Source organism: Schistocerca gregaria, chromosome 6, assembly GCF_023897955.1.
Source record: "Schistocerca gregaria isolate iqSchGreg1 chromosome 6, iqSchGreg1.2, whole genome shotgun sequence".
NCBI lineage: Eukaryota > Metazoa > Arthropoda > Insecta > Orthoptera > Acrididae > Schistocerca > Schistocerca gregaria.
In genome coordinates, this window is record NC_064925.1 from 435,933,979 (window position 1) to 435,954,786 (window position 20,808).

Here is a 20,808-nt window from a genome sequence, read left to right on the forward strand (position 1 = left end):
GTTGGAGACTATGGGTCAAGCTGCTGGAAAACCATTCTGGAGTGTAATTAGCAGTCTTCGAAAGGGAGGTAAGAAGGAAATGACAAGTATTTTGGACATATCAGGAAAACTGCTGGTGAATCCTGTGGATGCCTTGGGCAGATGGAGGGAATATTTTGAAGAGTTGCTCAATGTAGGTGAAAATACGATCAGTAATGTTTCAGATTTCGAAGTAGAATGGGATAGGAATGATGATGGAAATAGGATCACATTTGAGGAAGTGGAGAAAATGGTCAATAGATTGCAGTGCAATAAAGCAGCTGGGGTGGATGAAATTAAGTCGGAACTCATCAAATACAGTGGTTTGAAATGGCCTGGGAGTTGGGACAAGTTCCATCAGACTGGTCAAAAGCAGTAATCACACCAATCTTTAAACATGGAAACAGAAAAGATTGTAACAACTACAAAGGTATCTCTTTAATCAGCGTTGTGGGTAAAATCTTCTCAGGTATTGTTGAAAGAAAAGTGCGAGTATTAGTTGAGGACCAATTGGATGAAAATCAGTGTGGGTTTAGGTCTCTTAGAGGTTGTCAGGACCAGATCTTTAGCTTACGGCAAATAATGGAGAAGTGTTATGAGTGGAACAGGGAATTGTATCTATGCTTTATAGATCTAGAAAAGGCATATGACCGGGTTATTGTCTGTTCTAAGAGATTATGGAATAGGAGGCAAACTTTTGCAAGCAATTAAAGGTCTTTACATGGATAGTCAGGCAGCAGTTAGAGTTGACGGTAAATTGAGTTCATGGTTCAGAATAGCTTCAGGGTAAGACAAGGCTGCAACCTGTCTCCACTGTTGTTCATATTATTTATGGATCATATGTTAAAAACAATAGACTGGCTGGGTGAGATTAAGATATGTGAATACAAAATAAGCAGTCTTGCATATGCGGATGGCTTAGTTGTGATGGCAGATTCGATTGAAAGTTTGCAAAGTAATATTTCAGAGCTAGATCAGAAATGTAAGGACTATAGTATGAAGATTAGCATCTCCAAAACAAAAGTAATGTCAGTGGGAAAGAAATATAAACAGATTGAGTGCCAAATAGGAGGAACAAAGTTAGAACAGGTGGATGGTTTCAAGTACTTAGGATGCATATTCTCACAGTTTGGCAACATGGTGAAAGAACTGGAAGCGAGGTGTAGCAAAGCTAATGCAGTGAGCGCTCAGCTACGATCTACTCTCTTCTGCAAGAAGGAAGTCAGTACCAAGACTAAGTTATCTGTGCACCGTTCAATCTTTCGAGCAACTTTGTTGCATGGGAGTGAAAGCTGGGTGCATTCAGGTTACCTTATCAACAAGGTTGAGGTTACAGATATGAAAGTAGCTAGGATGATTGCAGGTACTAGTAGATGGGAACAATGGCAGGAGGGTGTCCACCATGAGGAAATCAAAGAAAAACTGGGAATGAACTCTATAGATGTAGTAGTCAGGGCGAACAGGCTTAGATGGTGGGGTCATGTTACACGCATGGGAGAAGCAAGGTTACCCAAGAGACTCATGGGTTCAGCAGTAGAGGGTAGGAGGAGTTGGGGCAGACCAAGGAGAAGGTACCTGGATTCAGTTAAGAATGATTTTTAAGTAATAGGTTTAACATCAGAAGAGGCACCAATGTTAGCACTGAATAGGGGATCGTGGAGGAATTTTATAAGGGGGCTCCAGACTGAACACTGAAAGACATAATCAGTCTTAAATGATGATGATGACTATGACTAATTAGATCTTCTTTTCCATTTTCACAAACACATCAGACACAACATCACTAACATCAACTGATAACATTAATCCATCAAGCTCTGCTCTACTGGTTACTAACTCATTACTCGGAGCACACACCAAAAATTTCAGAATCATTCAGCATCAACTTTAACTTCTACATATACCATCCCATCTAATTCTCTAAAGAATATCATCATCATCATCAGAAACATTTTCATTAGAAAAATCACCATCACACTTAATACCAAACTCATTTCTCTCTCTACACATTTCTTCAATGACCTCAACACTGTGACTACTTTGTTCTACCACATCCTCATTTTTCCTGTCTATTATCTACTGCAATTTCATATGGAATTACTCTGTCATTCTCATTTCCATTACTAAGAACACGAACATCAGCTTCCCCACATATAACACCAATATCAGCATTTTCAATCATTTCACAGTCACTCAACGTTCTCACTGAACCATACACATCAGATCTGTTCTCATCACTATCAACAACTACTACTGCATTACAAATGTTAAAGAAATTTGTCAAAGTGTTTTCTTCTAATTCAAATTCAGATTTTCTACTTCTTTCTTCATTTTCAGATAAAAAGTTTTCCCAAAATTCCATATCAAACTTCATTCTTTTCACTTCAGGTTGTGTTCTGGATACAGAATTTTGGTATGTCCTATTTGTTCTGCCCCTTCTCCTTCTGAAATTACTGTAATGTACCTGATTATAATTACCATGTCTATTTGTCTCATCTTGCCAGGCTCCGAAAGTGGCAGGTCTTAGTTTACCAGACCATTTCTTCTATTTTCAGAATTGTTGCTATTGTTTCCCTGATTTTGCCCTCACTGCCTATTTCTTGGTTCAAAATTTCTGTTCTCAGGTCTCTGCCTATCATTCCTCTCCCAATGTCTTCTGTCATCATTTCTGAATCTGCTGTTAAAATGATCATTGAAAGCTCTGTTATTGTTATTCCTGCTATCATCAGGTCTGTCATTACATCTGTCATTTCTCTGCCATGATAAATCCAATTTGTCTATGTATCTAAGAAATTGTTTAATTGTATCATCAGGTCCATAGACAAGACTCCACTGTGCCCTGTTCGGCAATCTACATTTTAATGAATCTATTTGGATCATTTCATCAAATGGTTTATCAAGATGTACTAAAGTTCTAAACTGTTGTTCACTAAAGGTTTTCATGCATCCACTACCTGGTTTGAAATTTGGCCCATTCAAAAATTCTGACTTAATTCTGGCTTGCTTAGTTTCTAGCCAGAATTTGTTCATGAAAGCTCATTCTACCTCATTAAATGACATTTCAGGTTTGATTGATTAGTTTGTCCATGACAAAGCCTCCCCATCTAAAAACTTTTTAAAAAAAATTGATTTTCAAACTATCACTCATTTTATTAGTCAAGTTATCTTTTATCTGGTACATGAAATCAACTGGATGTATATTGCCCTCCCCTGAAAATATGTTTATGTTAACATTATTCCACAATGGACTGTAACTACAGAAAGATTTCATCACAACGGAATATTCGATTTCTAGAAATTTAGATCTGAAGTTTGAAATTTCGCCTAAACAAGTGCCTACATCTTCTTTTAACTCTACGAAATTATCATTTGCAATTTTAGTGAAATTTTGCATATTTTGGCCTGTTTCTGTGAATTTCCTTATGAAATCTTTGTTGAGCTTTTTTAATTGTAACACTTCAACAGTAGAAACTTTTTCAAAATTTTTCACTGAATCTAGCTTCTCTTCAAATTTTTGGTATTCCTGTTTTAAGGTAACAATTTCTCCTTCTATAGTCAACACTTTTCTGATATTCTCATCTACTTTTTACCAACACCTCTCTAAACTGTCTTTTGTCTTGCAGATCTGATTTCCATGTTTGTCTAATTTTTTACTGATAGAATCAAGCTCTTGATCAAAAAAGATTTTGTGTTCATCAAATGTTTTTTCAATTGTCTTTTTTCTGTTCTTCCATTAACGGAACTAATCTATTCAAGGCTGATACATTACATTCAAATCCATGAAAGTGTGAACATACACTACTGTGTCACTATCTTCTCCGAATTCACTGTCCCGATTAACTACATTATTATCAGTAATATATATGCTGTTTTGCAAGTTTCCATTAACCGCCCCATTATTGTCAACTTCTCTAGTCTTGTTAACCTCCCTATTATCCTCCATAATGACATAATGCAGATGGAAAACAATTTACAAAAGTAAAAATTCAAATAAATTTTGTACATGCAATTGGTTCCCCAAGTTGTGTTTTAATAAAAATATCATTTCATCCTTTGTAGTGTTACTCAATTCCTCTTTGTCCTGTTCTTGAAAAAATGGAATATTATTTCAACAAGTGGGTTAACTCTGAAACAAAATACAAGATTAGTTTAAAGAATTACCCTGTATCCCAGCTCCATACACCAATTATAACAATCTATGGATTAGTTTTATTCATCATAACTGGCAATCTGTTGCAGCAGAAGTCCTGGAACAGTAACTGTAGGTTTTTACTATAAAGTAAAAACAATATTTAATTACAGTTTCAAAATAAAGACATATTGACAAATCTGAAATAAGTTGTAACATACTTACAATAATGAAATAAATTATGCAAAACAAGCTACATGATTTCTGTCTGACATCACACAAAGTACTGACATACATTGCAAACATGGCTGTAACTATTTATACTTTCTTAACAACCCCAAACAATCCTTGGCATTGCTTAGAAACATATTTTGATTAATTAACAATTATATATAAAACTCCTGAGTGAATTCTAATCTCTGTATAAACTGAAGCGTGTATAAATGCTTAGGTTTCAAATGTTAACAATACACTTGTTATACTTACTAATTACAGAAGATACATATCATATAAAATGATCCTACCAATTAATGGACTTCTACACATTAATGTAATTAAGATTCCATAATTACTTTCTTCAGAACTTTTTTAAAAGCACGTATTTCCATACACCTTCATGTCATAAACTACTGTTAATGGTTAAAATTTATGTGTTTAAATAGGTTTTTATTAGACTGTCATGTTTCAAGAGGGCATGCAGCGTCACTGTGTGGTTAAATGATGATGGCATCTTCTTGGTTAAAATATTCCAGAGGTAAAATAGTCCTCCATTCAGATCTCTGGGCGGGGACTACTCAGGAGGACGTTGTTATCAGGAGAAAGAAAACTGGTGTTCTACAGATCAGAGCATGCAGTGTCAGATCCCTTAATCGGTCAGATAGTTTAGAAAATTTAAAAAGGGAAATGGATCGGTTAAAGTTGGATATAGTGGGAATTGTAAAGTTCAGTGCCAGTAGGAATAACAGTTCTGGTCAGGTAAATACAGGGTTATAAATACAAAATCAAATAAGGGTAATGCAGGAGTAGGCTTAATAATGAATAAAAAATAGGAATGTGGGTAAGGTACAACAAACAGCATAGCAAATGCATTATTGTGGCCAAGATAGATATGAAGCCCATGACTACCACAGTAGTACAAGTCTATATAGGCCAACAAGCTCCGCAGATGACGAAGAGATTGATGAAATGTATGATGAGATAAAAGAAATTATTCAGGTAGTGAAGGGAGACAAACATTTTAATAGTCTTGGATGACTGGAATTTGGTAGTAGGAAAAAGAAGAGAAGGAAACATAGTAGGTGAATATGGAATGGGGGTAAGGAATGAAAGAGGAAACCACCTGGGCACAGAGCACAACTTAATCATAGCTAACACTTGGTTCAATAATCGTGAAAGAAGGTTGTATTCATGGAAGAGGCCTGGAGATACTGGAAGGTTTCAGATAGATCATATTATGGCAAGACAGAGATTTAGGAACCAGATTTTAAATTGTAAGACATATCCAGGGGCAGATGTGGACTCCGACCACAATCTATTGTTCATGAACTGCAGATTAAAACTGAAGAAACTGCAAAAAGACGGGAATTTAAGGGGATTGGATCTGGATAAACTGACAGAACCAGAGGTTGTACAGAGTTTCAGAGAGAGCATTAGGGAACGACTGACAAGAATGGGGGCAAGAAATACAGTAGAAGCAGAATGGGTAGCTTTGAGAGATGAAATAGTGAAGGCAGCAGAGGATCAAGTAGGTAAAAAGATGAGGGTTACTAGAAATCCTTGGGTAACAGAAGAAACATTCAATTTAACTGATGAAAGGAGAAAATCTAAAAATGCAGTAAATGAAGCAGACAAAAAGGAATCCAAACATCTCAAAAATGAGATTTACAGGAAGTGCAAAATGTCTAAGCAGGAATGGCTAGAGGACAAATGTAATGATGTAAGGCATATATCACTAGGGGTAAGATAGATGCTGCCTATAGGAAAATTAGAGAGACCTTTGCGGAAAAGAGAACCACTTATATGAATATCAAGAGCTCAGATGGAAACCCAGTTCTAAGTAAAGAAGGGAATGCAGAAAGGTGGAAGGAGAATATAGAGGGTCTATACAAGGGTGATGTACTTGACGACAATATTATGGAAATGGAAGAGAATGTAGATAAAAATGAAATGGGAGATACGATACTGCATGAAGAGTTTGACTGAACACTGAAAGACCTAAGTTGAAACAAGGCCCTGGGAGGAGACAACATTCCATTAGAACTACTGATACCTTTGGGAGAGCCAGTCCTGACAAAACTCTACCATCTAGTGAGCAAGATGTATGAGACAGGCGAAATACCCTCAGAATTCAAGAAGAATATAATAATTCCAATCCCAAAGAAAGCAGGTGTTGACAGATGTGGAAATTACCGAACTATCAGTTTAATAAGTCACAGCTGCAAAATACTAACACGAATTCTTTACAGATGAATGGAAAAACTGGTAGAAGCCGACCTCGGGGAAGATCAGTTTGGATTCTGTAGAAATGTTGGAACACGTGAGGCAATACTGACCTTGACTCACAACTGCCATCTGGTTTCTGTACAAATTGTAAATAGCCTTTCACTCCCTGTATTTTACTCCTGCCACCTTCAGAATTTGAAAGAGGGGATTCCAGTCAACATTGTCAAAAGCTTTCTCTAAGACTACAAATGCTAGAAATGTAGGTTTCCCTTTCCTTAACCTATTTCTAAGATAAGTCGTAGGGTCAGTATTGCCTCACGTGTTCCAGCATTTCTAGAGAATCCAAATTGAGCAAGCAATAAAGGATACAAAAGAAAATACAGTGTAGCCTATCCCTGATGTTATTCAATCATAATATCAGGGTTAGGCTACACTGTTTCACTCCCTTCCCAACCATTGCTTTCCCTTCATGCCATTTGACTCATAACTGCCATCTGGTTTCTGTACAAATTGTAAATAGCCTTCTGCTCCCTGTATTTTACCCCCTCCCCACCTTCAACCAGTATAAGTAGATTGGAATAATGCTTAATCCTTAAAACACACCCTTTGATCCCACAATCCTCCTGGCCTCAAACTCTGCTAGTCCCTGTCTAAAACTCTCCTACAGCCCTGTTCCTCAAGTGTTCTGTCTTTGCCTCATTTGAACCTACAGTATTCTGCAAGCAGTCCCCTTTCTCATCTGGTCTACCTCTCCTAAATGTGTGTTGTCTTGGCTGTCCTTTCGTAAAATTTTGATTACTTGGGCATAATGAACATTATATGAAATTGTCTGTAATGTCTACTGAAAAGATCAAAGAGGCCATAAAACACCACAGATCAAAACTCACATATTATTTGTAACTGAAGAAAGCTAAATCATGTATTTCTCATGAATGTTATGTGGTCACTAGTTACATGTTATGAAATGATTTAACTTGAGGAAAAAATGCATTTGAAACCATCCGTGACTAATCAGTTTTTATTGTTTAATCTATATCAGACTGTGTTACCCATCAGGAGCCGTAGAAATTCATAGGCTGATTTGCAACAGATGAATGTGTGATATCTGAATTGATTTCTTCTAGTTTTGCAGTTGTTTGATTTGTTTCTTAAGAGCTGCTTAAGAATTAGACAATCCATTGTAAATACTTACTGATTAGTTTGGTTTTATTCCCTAAACTTTTGCAGCTGCTGTTAGTACAGATGATGCAGGATCAGCTTCACCAAAGCCAAATGAATCCTGCAAAGAACCAGGAATTCAAACACGCCGCTGTCGAAGATCATACAGTCAGGGTTCTATTCAGGATGTGTCAATAGGTGACAATGTCAAAGGTATGCTTATAATTCTCTCACTTCCCCAAAATTTTTTTGAGAGCTTAAACACTTTCTTACACCATACATAAATTACTTTTCTCAAAAATACTTCAGAGGAAGTGGAATGGGTTCCAGCAAGTACAGTGAGTACATTGTTGTAGTGAGAATGTCAGAGTAGTCTCAGCTGTTGCAACATAAGTAATGAGATAGAGTAAAATTATATGTATGTATATACATATATATATACAATAGAAAGAAACATTCCACATGGGAAAGATATATTGAAAACAAAGATTCCATTACTTACCAAACTGGAAAGCGCGGGCAGATAGACACAATAAAAAAACACACAAACACACACACCAAATATCAAGCTTTCGCAACCAATGGTTGCTTCATCAGGAAAGAGGGAAGGAAAGGGAAAGACAAAAGGATGTGGGTTTGTGTGTTTTTTTATTGTGTCTATCTACCAGCCCTTTCCCGTTTGGTAAGTCATGGAATCTTTGTTTTTAATATATATGTCCAAAAGAACAGATACCATCTTCATATCATTAAGGCTAACTGGCTGATGACATTTTTCAGCGCAGATGCACACTATTTGCCTGAACGCTTACGGGACTCCGTGGATTGTCTGCTGCAAGTAATGGGTATAATGGCAGGGGTACTAAAAATGTAGTGTGTGGACTATAAGTTGAGAATGTGGGTCTCACAGGGAGTATGCTGGTGATAAGTCCCTGCAGTCACACTATCCTCTGTGCTCTCGGTGGCTCAGATGGATAGAGTGTCTGCCATGTAATATATATATATATATATATATATATATATATATATATATATATATATATATATATATATATATATATATATATATATATATATATATAAAACAGAAAGAAACTTCCACATGGGAAAAATATATTAAAAATAAAGATTCCAAGACTTACCAAGCGGGAAAGCGCCGGCAGACAGGCACATGAACAAAACACACAAACACGCACACAAAATTACGAGCTTTCGCAACTGGCAGTTGCTTCGTCAGGAAGGAAGGAAGGAGAGGGAAAAATGAAAGGGTGTGGGTTTTAAGGGAGAGGGTAAGGAGTCATTCCAATCCCGGGAGCGGAAAGACTTCCCTTAGGGGAAAAAAAAGGACAGGTGTACACTCGCACACACACACACATATCCATCCGCACATACACAGACACAAGCAGACATATTTAAAAACATATGTATATATATATATATATATATATAAAACAGAAAGAAACTTCCACATGGGAAAAATATATTAAAAATAAAGATTCCAAGACTTACCAAGCGGGAAAGCGCCGGCAGACAGGCACATGAACAAAACACACAAACACGCACACAAAATTACGAGCTTTCGCAACTGGCAGTTGCTTCGTCAGGAAGGAAGGAAGGAGAGGGAAAAATGAAAGGGTGTGGGTTTTAAGGGAGAGGGTAAGGAGTCATTCCAATCCCGGGAGCGGAAAGACTTCCCTTAGGGGAAAAAAAAGGACAGGTGTACACTCGCACACACACACCCATATCCATCCGCACATACACAGTGGTGTCTGGTGTCTGTGTATGTGCGGATGGATATGGGTGTGTGTGTGCGAGTGTACACCTGTCCTTTTTTTTCCCCTAAGGGAAGTCTTTCCGCTTCCGGGATTGGAATGACTCCTTACCCTCTCCCTTAAAACCCACACCCTTTCATTTTTCCCTCTCCTTCCTTCCTTCCTGACGAAGCAACTGCCAGTTGCGAAAGCTCGCAATTTTGTGTGTGTGTTTGTGTGTTTTGTTCATGTGCCTGTCTGCCAGCGCTTTCCCGCTTGGTAAGTCTTGGAATCTTTATATATATATATATATATATACCAACAATTAAAGGGAACAGCCATGGGTACCAGGATGGCCCCCTCGTATGCCAACCTATTTATGGGTCGCTTAGAGGAAGCCTTCTTGGTTACCCAAGCCTGCCAACCCAAAGTTTGGTACAGATTTATTGATGACATCTTCATGATCTGGACTCACAGTGAAGAACAACTCCAGAATTTCCTCTCCAACCTCAACTCCTTTGGTTCCATCAGATTCACCTGGTCCTACTCCAAATCCCATGCCACATTCCTAGACGTTGACCTCCATCTGTCCAATGGCCAGCTTCACACATCTGTCCACATCAAACCCACCAACAAGCAACAGTACCTCCATTATGACAGCTGTCACCCATTCCATATCAAACGGTCCCTTCCCTCCAGCCTAGGCCTTCATGGCAAACGAATCTTCTCCAGTCCTGAATCACTCGACCATTACACCAACAACCTGAAAACAGCTTTCGCATCCCGCAACTACCCTCCCGACCTGGTACAGAAGCAGATAACCAGAGCCACTTCCTCATCCCCTCAAACCCACAACCTCTCACAGAAGAACCCCAAAAGTGCCCCACTTGTGACAGAATACTTCCCGGGACTGGATCAGACCTTGAATGTGGCTCTCCAGCAGGGATACGACTTCCTAAAATCCTGCCCCGAAATGAGATCCATCCTTCATGAAATCCTCCCCACTCCGCCAAGAGTGTCTTTCCACCGTCCACCTAACCTTCGTAACCTCTTGGTTCATCCCTATGAAATCCCCAAACCACCTTCCCTACCCTCTGGCTCCTACCCTTGCAACCGCCCCCGGTGTAAAACCTGTCCTATGCACCCTCCCACCACCACCTACTCCAGTCCTGTAACCCGGAAGGTGTACACGATCAAAGGGAGAGCCACGTGTGAAAGCACCCACGTGATTTACCAACTGACCTGCCTGCACTGTGATGCTTTCTATGTGGGAATGACCAGAAACAAACTGTCCATTCGCATGAATGGACACAGGCAGACAGTGTTTGTTGGTAATGAGGATCACCCTGTGACTAAACATGCCTTGGTGCACGGCCAGCACATCTTGGCACAGTGTTACACCGTCCAAGTTATCTGGATACTTCCCACCAACACCAACCTATCCGAACTCCGGAGATGGGAACTCGCCCTTCAGTATATCCTCTGTTCTCGATATCCGCCTGGCCTCAACCTCCGCTAATTTCAAGTTGCCGCCGCTCATACCTCATCTGTCTTTCAACAACTTCTTTGCCTCTGTACTTCCGCCTCGACTGACATCTCTGCCCTTACACTTTGCCTTTAAATATGTCTGCTTGTGTCTGTGTATGTGCAGATGGATATGTGTTTGTGTGTGTGTGTGTGTGCGCGAGTGTACACCTGTCCTTTTTGTCCCCCTAAGGGAAGTCTTTCCGCTCCCGGGATTGGAATGACTCCTTACCCTCTCCCTTAAAACCCACATCCTTTCGTCTTTCCCTCTCCTTCCCTCTTTCCTGAAGAAGCAACCATCGGTTGCGAAAGCTAGTAATTCTGTGTGTGTGTTTGTGTTTTGTTCATTGTGCCTGTCTGCCGGCGCTTTCCCGCTTGGTAAGTCTTGGAATCTTTGTTTTTAATATATTTTTCCCATGTGGAAGTTCCTTTATATATATATATATATATATATATCCTACTGCTACTACCAGTACAATCGCCACATAACTTATATTATTCCTTTTTATCCAGATGTTCTTGCATGGTTCCTTCTTTGTTATTCTTCATCAAGCAAAACATTCTTCTCATAGGATGAAATTGCATGTTTTCCCCCCAAAAAAATAATTTCTCTGGGCCTTATCATTGCAAGGAGTCATACAGTTTGTTTCACTCTTTTTCATTCTTATTCACAGACTGGCTGCATTGAACAGCCACAGGGGAAAGGATGCAAATATTTTATTCATCACTACCCTTAGAGTCATTTTATAAGCTGTAGCCAGTTCTATATGTACTAAGTAAGACTCACATAATGAAGTTTGATTTGTTAGATACACATGAACCACAGAGATCAAGCAAGAGATGCCTTCAGGAAAACAAAAACAGCAAGAAGAGGAAAAGATCAGAGACACCAGAGCAAAGCACTTCCCATGGATCAGTTCATGAAAGAAATACAAGAAGAGACTTGTCCCTTCCAAAGAAAGACGGGCTCTTTTGGGCTAATCCTGCAGAAGGTTGTACCTTTTGTCTGTACATTTAAATTACTGTCAGAAGTATTTTTTATAAGTTTGATATTTTCATAAAAGAATCCATGTGTATTGGATTTTTTATTATTTAGGTTGTGAAGTCATGAAAGAAGAAAAAATTCACCACCTACTAGAAAGATTAGTCAATGCAACAGAAAATAACACAGTACATCACCTGGAAGTACTATACAACAGGATAAATATGGCTATCAAGAAGCATAAGTGCCCCCATAATTGCTCATATCTTGAGAAGGTAACAGAAATTTATTGTTATAGTGTTATAATACATAGATTCCTACTGCATTACCATACTTACCTAGGGGCTGGCTTTACACTGGCTTTACACTGTGCTGTGCTCTTATGTATCTAATGAGTAATCTACTTGTTAGATTTAAAGAATTTAATGATGTGACTGTCCTGAATACTGTGTTATTGTTTTGCATTATTCAGATTTCAATCTAAATTTGCATGTCTGCTATGCATTAATTTATCAAAAGTTTTCCATTTCACTAGATTATCAAAATGATCAGAGGTTTTTGCCAATAGATCTACCTTTTGTAATAGTTTATGATGATATAAATAAAATAGAAAGAAACTTCCACATGGGAAAAATATATTAAAAACAAAGATTCCAAGACTTACCAAGCGGGAAAGTGCCGGCAGACAGGCACATGAACAAAACACACAAACACACACACAGAATTACTAGCTTTAAGGATTTCTATGGGTTATTTTCCTAACTCTATCAGTAATATGGTAATTACACACATTTACATGTCTTCACTGTGAACTGAACTGAGCTTTATCAAAACTAATTATTTTAAATTGTTCAAATTAATTAGGAAATTATTCTGAGTAATGTAATTTAGCAAAGTTGGGCCTGGTCTTATACTTGGAATTACAGAATGACAGCTTTGCCTTATGGCACATATATATATATATATATATATATATATATATATATATATATATATATATATATATATATATATATAAACACACACACAGAATTACAAGCTTTCGCAACTGGCAGTTGCTTCGTCAGGAAGGAAGGAAGGAGAGGGAAAAATGAAAGGGTGTGGGGTGTGGGTTTTAAGGGAGAGGGTAAGGAGTCATTCCAATCCCGGGAGCGGAAAGACTTCCCTTAGGGGAAAAAAAGTACAGGTGTACACTCGCACACACACACACACACATATCCATCCGCACATACACAGTGTCTGTGTGTCTGTGTATGTGCGGATGGATATGTGTGTGTGTGTGTGCGAGTGTACACCTGTCCTTTTTTTCCCCTAAGGGAAGTCTTTCCGCTCCCGGGATTGGAATGACTCCTTACCCTCTCCCTTAAAACCCACACCCTTTCATTTTTCCCTCTCCTTCCTTCCTTCCTGACGAAGCAACTGCCAGTTGCGAAAGCTTGTAATTCTGTGTGTGTGTTTGTGTGTTTTGTTCATGTGCCTGTCTGCCGGCGCTTTCCCGCTTGGTAAGTCTTGGAATCTTTATTTTTAATATATTTTTCCCATGTGGAAGTTTCTTTCTGTTTTATATATATATATATATATATATATATATATATATATATATATATATATATATATATATACACACAATCACAATTAAGGAGCCAATACAACACAACAATCCTGGTGGGTATTTGAGCTGTGTGGATGTCCGGAACCTCATCTACTGGTGGCAGAATGTTCACCTGACCACAGATACCAGTATCATTGTACAAGTGATGCAGCATGTGAAACTTGTGTGGCAGTTCTCTGAAAGGACCATCCTGCCACTCAGAAGGCAAAAATTTGACCCCCTTCCAAGCTCACTCAGTTGGCTGTAGGAAGCTCAAGAGCATCTCCATGGCTTGGTTACCTGCTAGCTTTACATGTTTACATCACAGTTAGCCTTCTAGCTGAGAGCATTCCTTGTTGAAGGGTAGAAACACTCTAGTAGCTATGCCACTATGCTATCTGTTGGTGGATGACATTGAAACCAATATCAGTAAATATATTATCCCCCAGGTGGATTATACCATTGCCGGATCAAAATCGATGTTGTCTTTCTAGGTTTACTAATTTTTTTCTGGCTGTATATTGGGATATCATGTCATTCAGTGTAAAATACCGTGCTCAGATCAAGAAGCATAGCACAGGCAAAAGAATGCCTTTTGAAGCATTCCAGAACATCTGTAACCGTATATTTTATAGGTTCAGTGCTGAGGATGTTGTAATTTGATTTTTAATTTAGCCCAACATCCCAGTAGCAGAAAGTAAGCTCCCTGCTATAGTTCTACAAGATGGCAGTATATGCACATTTCCACACACACCACACACACACACACACACGCACACACACACACACACACACACACACACACACACACACACACACACACACACAAACAACAACAACAACAACAACAAGGCTTCATTAGCATCTTGATTTCTTGCCTACTGATGCACCAATCCGGTAGGTGTACATGTGGTGTTCCCTCTGGCATTTGCCTGTGACAACATGGGAAATCCATCAAAAACCATTGTGACAGGGCAGGCGGTTAGTCAAGTGTAAGCCACTTCCATCTCCTTAGAATTTTCAGTTTCATAATATGTACATACAGGAACTGACATAATTTATAATCACCAATAAGATTTTATACTTGACAGGCACATTGTTTGATGAAGACAAGCGCAACTTATGCATCTGATGATGGGCTGTGTACCTAAATACTAGTCTGGAATACAAATACTTTTGAAATGCTGCACAAGTTCTTTAACAAGATGCCTCTAATCAAATACATATAAGCTGAGGTACACCCTACGTACAAAATCTAGATATTAATACCTCCTTCAGCTGTGCAAATGCATCTTTGCACTCCGTATTCCAATGAAACTTGGCATTCATTTTCAGTAGTTGATTGAGAACACTTGTAATTTTTATATAGATGAACACAATATTTTGATAGTATTTGCCAAACCAAGAAAGGTTTGTAGCATTTTTACCATACTAGGTACAGGAAAACTGCACATGTCTTTCACTAGCCACATTCCCCATTTGATTGATATGACTCCTAATATCATGTTGAAGATCCCTCTTCCAAAAGTTGTGCAGCAACTTGACATGGCATAGTCTCAACAAGTTGTTGGAAGTCCCCTGCAAGAATATTGATCAGTGCTGCCTCTATGGCCATCCATACTAGTGAAAGTGTTTCCAGTGCAGGATGTTCTGAACGAACTGATCTCTCTATTATATGACATAAATGTTTAACAAGATTCCTATTGGATAATCGGGGCAGCCAAATCACTTGCTCTAATTGTCCAGAATATTCTTCCAACCATCATGGACAGCTGTAGCCTAGTGACATGACATCATCGTTTGGGAACATGAAGACAATCTGGCTAATGATATGAATTAATAGCATGCTTCTTGTTGAGGAATTTGACATTACTCTAGGCACGTGATATGATGAGTGGACCTGAGCCCCTCTAACACATTACAAAATCTTGTAAGGTGTTTGTTGGTGTTCCAGGAAAAAACAATGATTTCATTTAGATGACTGGTATATTGCCTGATTTGAATCCTCACCAGATAATATCTAGCAGATGGTGGAATAGTGCTGGGGTATATTTAATTGAAAAAGCATGCGATGATATTGAAGGTGTCCTGAGGAAACTATAAATGCTTTCTTCCAGTCTTACTGGTGGTGTAGACTCTCTAAGTGAAATACTGTCCTAAATTACCCAGCGTCTTATAGTGTTTGGTGGTTGTTCATGTTGGCTACTGAGTGCTATTTCAGCATGCTACAGTCATAGCAGAAATAATATAATTTGCCTCATCTGCGCATTTCTTGGATACTGTCCTTGGGGCTCTTACTTTCCTCTGTAATTACATTTTGGAATTGCTGGCCTACCAATTCCTCTACAAGTGGTGTAAGTTGGTGTAGAATATGATGGGGCATCCTGGACACTTGTAATTCTCCAGAGGAAATCAAGTGCTATGTAACAGGAAACAGTTCTACATACTCTTTGAGGAGACAGCCTTATTTGTCCATCTGTTTTCTGAGAAATGTGAAACATTTGTCCTTAGTACTCTTTGTTGACAGCTACCCTTGGTTGTGACTCTGATAGCCTTTCCTCTTTTTCCAGATCTTCTTCATCTAATGGCTGTAAACTTTGCAATGAGTGTTCCTTAAACTAATTTCTCTTCCACTTCTCCAAAATTATCCATTCCAACAGGACACCCATCATACTTTTGAGCATATGACATGCTGTGTTGTACCAAGCATTGCACATTATTCAGGTCTTTTCTATCGACCAATGACTCAACATGAACAGTTTGTCAGTCAACAGCTCAGCCCTGATGTCGACTCAGATTACCTCACAGAAGGTACTCTTGCTCAGTGATGACAGCACTTTCATGTCTGTTTAATTCATGCATGGTGCCACACATGCCACCATGAGCAGACATTTACTGCTTTGGACAGTTTCTTTTACAGTACCCCACCTGACCACAGTTCTCACTCACAATTCTCTGATGTTACTTTGGACATGTTTTTCCATTCGCATGTTAGTGTGTTAGGTGTTAGATTATATTTCTTTCAGTGTAATGAGAGATGTTACTGCTTCCTACAAATCATATGGGAACCTGTTCATACATTCCTTGACATCTTGGTCAGTAGTCCACCCGGAAACATGTCCAATGCACACCGTTTGACTTATTGGATCACTGTCTGATCCATTTATACACTCACTGTTTTTATGTTTCCTTATTGACTTTGGAAAGCAGTCCAAAAAATCTTCATCTCTTTACTTAAGCTCCATTGATATATTATTGCATAATTGTCAGTGGTGTCTAGCAGCACACTTAGACTCACATATCAGTCCAAATTCAAGAACGTTACATCGGAAAGACCAAAGAGGGCACACTATGCTTGCAGAAAAATGTACATCTTAGAACGTCTGTTGAATATAAAACTAAGAAAATATAACACAATAGCCAAACTGTAATCCTACATGCAGCAAAAACAGGGTGCCTGCGTCTAGCCAAGAAGATCCCAATAAGAGACCTTGAATTACAAGAAAGGAAATTCCTTCTAAGATATATGGAGATCAAGGATCCTACCATGAACTCTAGATCTCAATATATCTTAGAAGGATCCAACCATGGACTCTACCAACACCAATACAGCCTCACCATTGACATCGGAAGAAGATGACTAGCTTTCTGTGGCCACCTGTATGAAATGGACCCCCCACCCTCATAGCACATCTTCAAAGTAACCAACAACAGTGAAGCCACTGGACCCTTGTGAATTAAGCAAATGGGGAAACATGTTGGAGAACTTCATATTAGGAAAGGCATAGTACTAAAAGGGATGACCAGCATTTGGCAGTTTAAACCAGACCCTTCCTAACATCATGGCCTGAGGAATACAAGACAGTGTTCATCAGGAAAATGAAGGAATTCTGGGCTAATAGGAGAGATCAAGGCACTAACAAGAAAGCCGCTACTAAACTTCACCAAGAATATCAGAAGAATCAGACAACAGTACAGCTAAAACACATGCACTGTGGTCTACCAGTGTTACAAATGAGCTGAAAAGACTCTTAGTGTCTGGCCCCGCTATCTGCAGATTACACTTCATTGTTTCTGGACCATAATAATAGTGATAAAGATGACTGCTTGCTGCACCATTGAACACTGCTGTTCCCTATATCCTATTCAAAAGTCATTATTACATAACTTTATTAGAATAAATTGCACTTCTTTAGCTAGTTGAATCAGCTATGTAAATTCATTATTACATATTGTGGGAAACAGCCATGTATAATAACAGTTCTGAAATGGTTGTTGGAATGAACAGGAAAGTTTTAACACTCATCTTGTTTTGTTGATATATTTGTGGCTTCAAATATTGTTGTATAGGGAATGACATTAAGGCCCAGATTTTTAAATGTGAGTGAAGATACCTACTCACATTTTTTTTTGACATTGTGGTTTATTACTGATCCACTCAATACAAACAATAAAATTCATGAATCAGGTTTTTTTGTACATTTCTCAAGAGAGTATTCTTGCCAACTTCCATAGATGTCACAATAAACACTGTCCTCAAATTAACAAGACTGTAAAATGTTTTAGATGCATTTTCAGTTATAAATCACAGTCTCAATAAAAATGATGTAAATGGTGCACACTCCATTCACAGAATGAAGGCAAAACATTCTATGGAGCTTTGACTGCCCAACTTTTGGAAATTACCACAATAATATATTACAGCTTGGAGTTCTAGATTGTTCCAGAACCAGAAACTGACCAAAAGAAAGCTTGTACAAATCTTTCTGCATATATGAGTGAAGTGTTGCAAAGAAAACACATTTATGAGATTACAGAGTTTATAGAAATAAAAACAATTATATACTGATGAAAAAATTTGAAATAGAGTTTTTTAAGATTTACAGAGTATGTCACATAGCCAAAATAACAGACATTTTGTATTTTCTTTTATATGACTGATTTTTTATGAAAAATTTGCTTCAGTTTTGAAAAAAAGATAAACAATTCTTAATTTAAACAACAATAAAACATTATGAGAAAATTTCATAATAAAATATTGCAAAGTGCAAAATATATGCCAAAAATGGTCAAAGGAAGCAAAAGGAATTAATAGGATAATTAACTTCTTTAAAATCAAGGATGAAAATGCAGTTCCAAAGTATTACAGAAAAACTTGGATAAGACTGAGATTTAAATGAATATTTATGTACAGTATGATGGTCCCATGGGCTCCCCATTTGGACATCAGAGTTGCAGTTTCAGGTAAAACATAGCTGAAAAAGGAATGAAATCCCAAATTTTGTCAGTCAGGCTTGTATCATAATCTACTATTGCTTATAGGTTCCTGTGATTCTGGTTCACTATAGCCACCCTCAACTGAAGGTGTCAGACTCCTGCTGCACTTTCCATTTAATTCTGTGTGTAATACAGTAAATATTTTCCCAGTTTTCTGCCCATAAAATTTCTCTTTAACACTATGACTGAAACATTGCTTATGATTCTCTTACTCAGCTCCTCTTTTCCCTTACCTTTTTTATGGCTGAAACTATCCTCTCAATATATTTTATTGTCAACATTTAACCATCATTGTCAGGTAAATCATGTATTATTGCTTTCAGCTAAACCATTTGTTATTGTATTTAAATGTAACTCACTGAAGATAATTGGGTTAAAAATAATGCATTAATGTCTATTATTCTATGACCTCCAATCCTCTTTGTGTAATTTACCATGGACAGTCAACCAATGCTAGACAAAAGCTTTGGCATCTTCCTGAAAATCTATATTTACAGAATAGCCTATTCTACTCTCCTGCTGTCATATTGAATTGGCTTATGTTTTTTGTATGTCTGTATGATGGATTATCTCATTATAATTGTAATTCATTTTTCATGGCACCTTAATATCCACAATAAAATTGTTAATTGAATTATACTATAAGTTTCTTGTTTGTGCATAGTTGGATGCCATGTTGTTTAGGGGAAACCATGATGAGGAACAGACATGATAGATGCCTGTAACAAGAAATCTGTCTTTTTGTAGTTTCATGCTGTTATTTTTCTAGAGTCCACGCATACAGAGAAATGGAGGTAATATATCTAATATGGGAAGTGAAGAAACACATCATGGGGTACGACTGGGGAAACTGTGTGAAGAAAGCACTTTAGTTTTAGCAGCGAAGGGGTTTTACATGATGCAACTATCAACTATCAGAAAAATAAATAAATAAAAAAAATGTGGCTATGTGCCATTATGATCTCTGTCCTAGAGAAAAAGTCATATTCACTCATTATTCTTTGTCAATGGTGCTATAGGCACTGACAAACTTGTCAGGTGATTAAATGACCATATATAAGATTCAAAACTAGAATATGGTTCATTCAGTCAATGTCAATGTGGTCAACACACACACACACACACACAAACACACACACACACACACACACACACACACACACACACACACACACACACACACACACACACACACACACACACACAAGCCGCATTGAATGAAAGCAGCAATCTGGAGTGGCATGGAGAAGGGGAATGGTAGCAGGGTGTAGGCAGAGGGAGAGAACAGTGCTGTCTGGGCCAGAGTGCAGAGTCTAGAATGCTGCAGGACAGGGATGCTAGGTGCAGCATTGGGAGGCTGTGGTGGAGGGGGGCTGAGGGGAAATGGGGAGTGGGAAAGGAGAGTGGCAGAGAAGGGGAAAAGCACTCATGGTTGTGTTTGCAGACAGCAGTGCACAATGAGGGTGAGGGGATGGGATCTGGTAGGAGTTGTGGAACAGAGGTGATGGAAATGGTTGGGTGGTTGGTGTGGGAACATTAAGTTGCTGTAGGTTGAGGGTCAAATAATGTCAGAAGCAGAAAATTTGTTGTATGGATAACTCCCATTTGTGCAGTTTGGAAGACTTGGTGATGGAGGAGAGGATCCTGATGGCCTGGGTTATGAAACAGCCATTGAAATCAAGCACGCTACGTTCAGCTTTTTTTGTGTGTGGTGGTCCACTTTGCTGTTGGTCACAGTTTGCCAGTGGCCATTCATCTGGTGGACAGCTGGTTGGTAGTCATACCAATATAAAAGACTGTCTGATGGTTACACCAGAGCTGGTATACTGGGTGGGGGAAATTCCCATTACAAACTTTCAGGACTTGTAGAAGGGAGTGAGTACCTATTATTTATAGGAATCCTTGTCCAGAAATGTACCATTCCCATGCTACAGCTATT

At 38.4% G+C, this 20,808-nt stretch overlaps 1 protein-coding gene across 1 annotated transcript in view; it reads left to right on the top strand.

Moving 5' to 3' along the window:
• LOC126278292 (ATPase family AAA domain-containing protein 2-like) overlaps positions 1-20,808 on the top strand; it is a 115,495-nt gene that overhangs the window by 84,670 nt on the left and 10,017 nt on the right. The window contains exons 10-12 of the mRNA XM_049978303.1: positions 7,817-7,960; positions 11,829-12,011; positions 12,116-12,276. Coding sequence (XP_049834260.1) covers positions 7,817-7,960; positions 11,829-12,011; positions 12,116-12,276 — 488 coding nt within the window. The remainder of the gene's footprint in view (positions 1-7,816; positions 7,961-11,828; positions 12,012-12,115; positions 12,277-20,808) is intronic.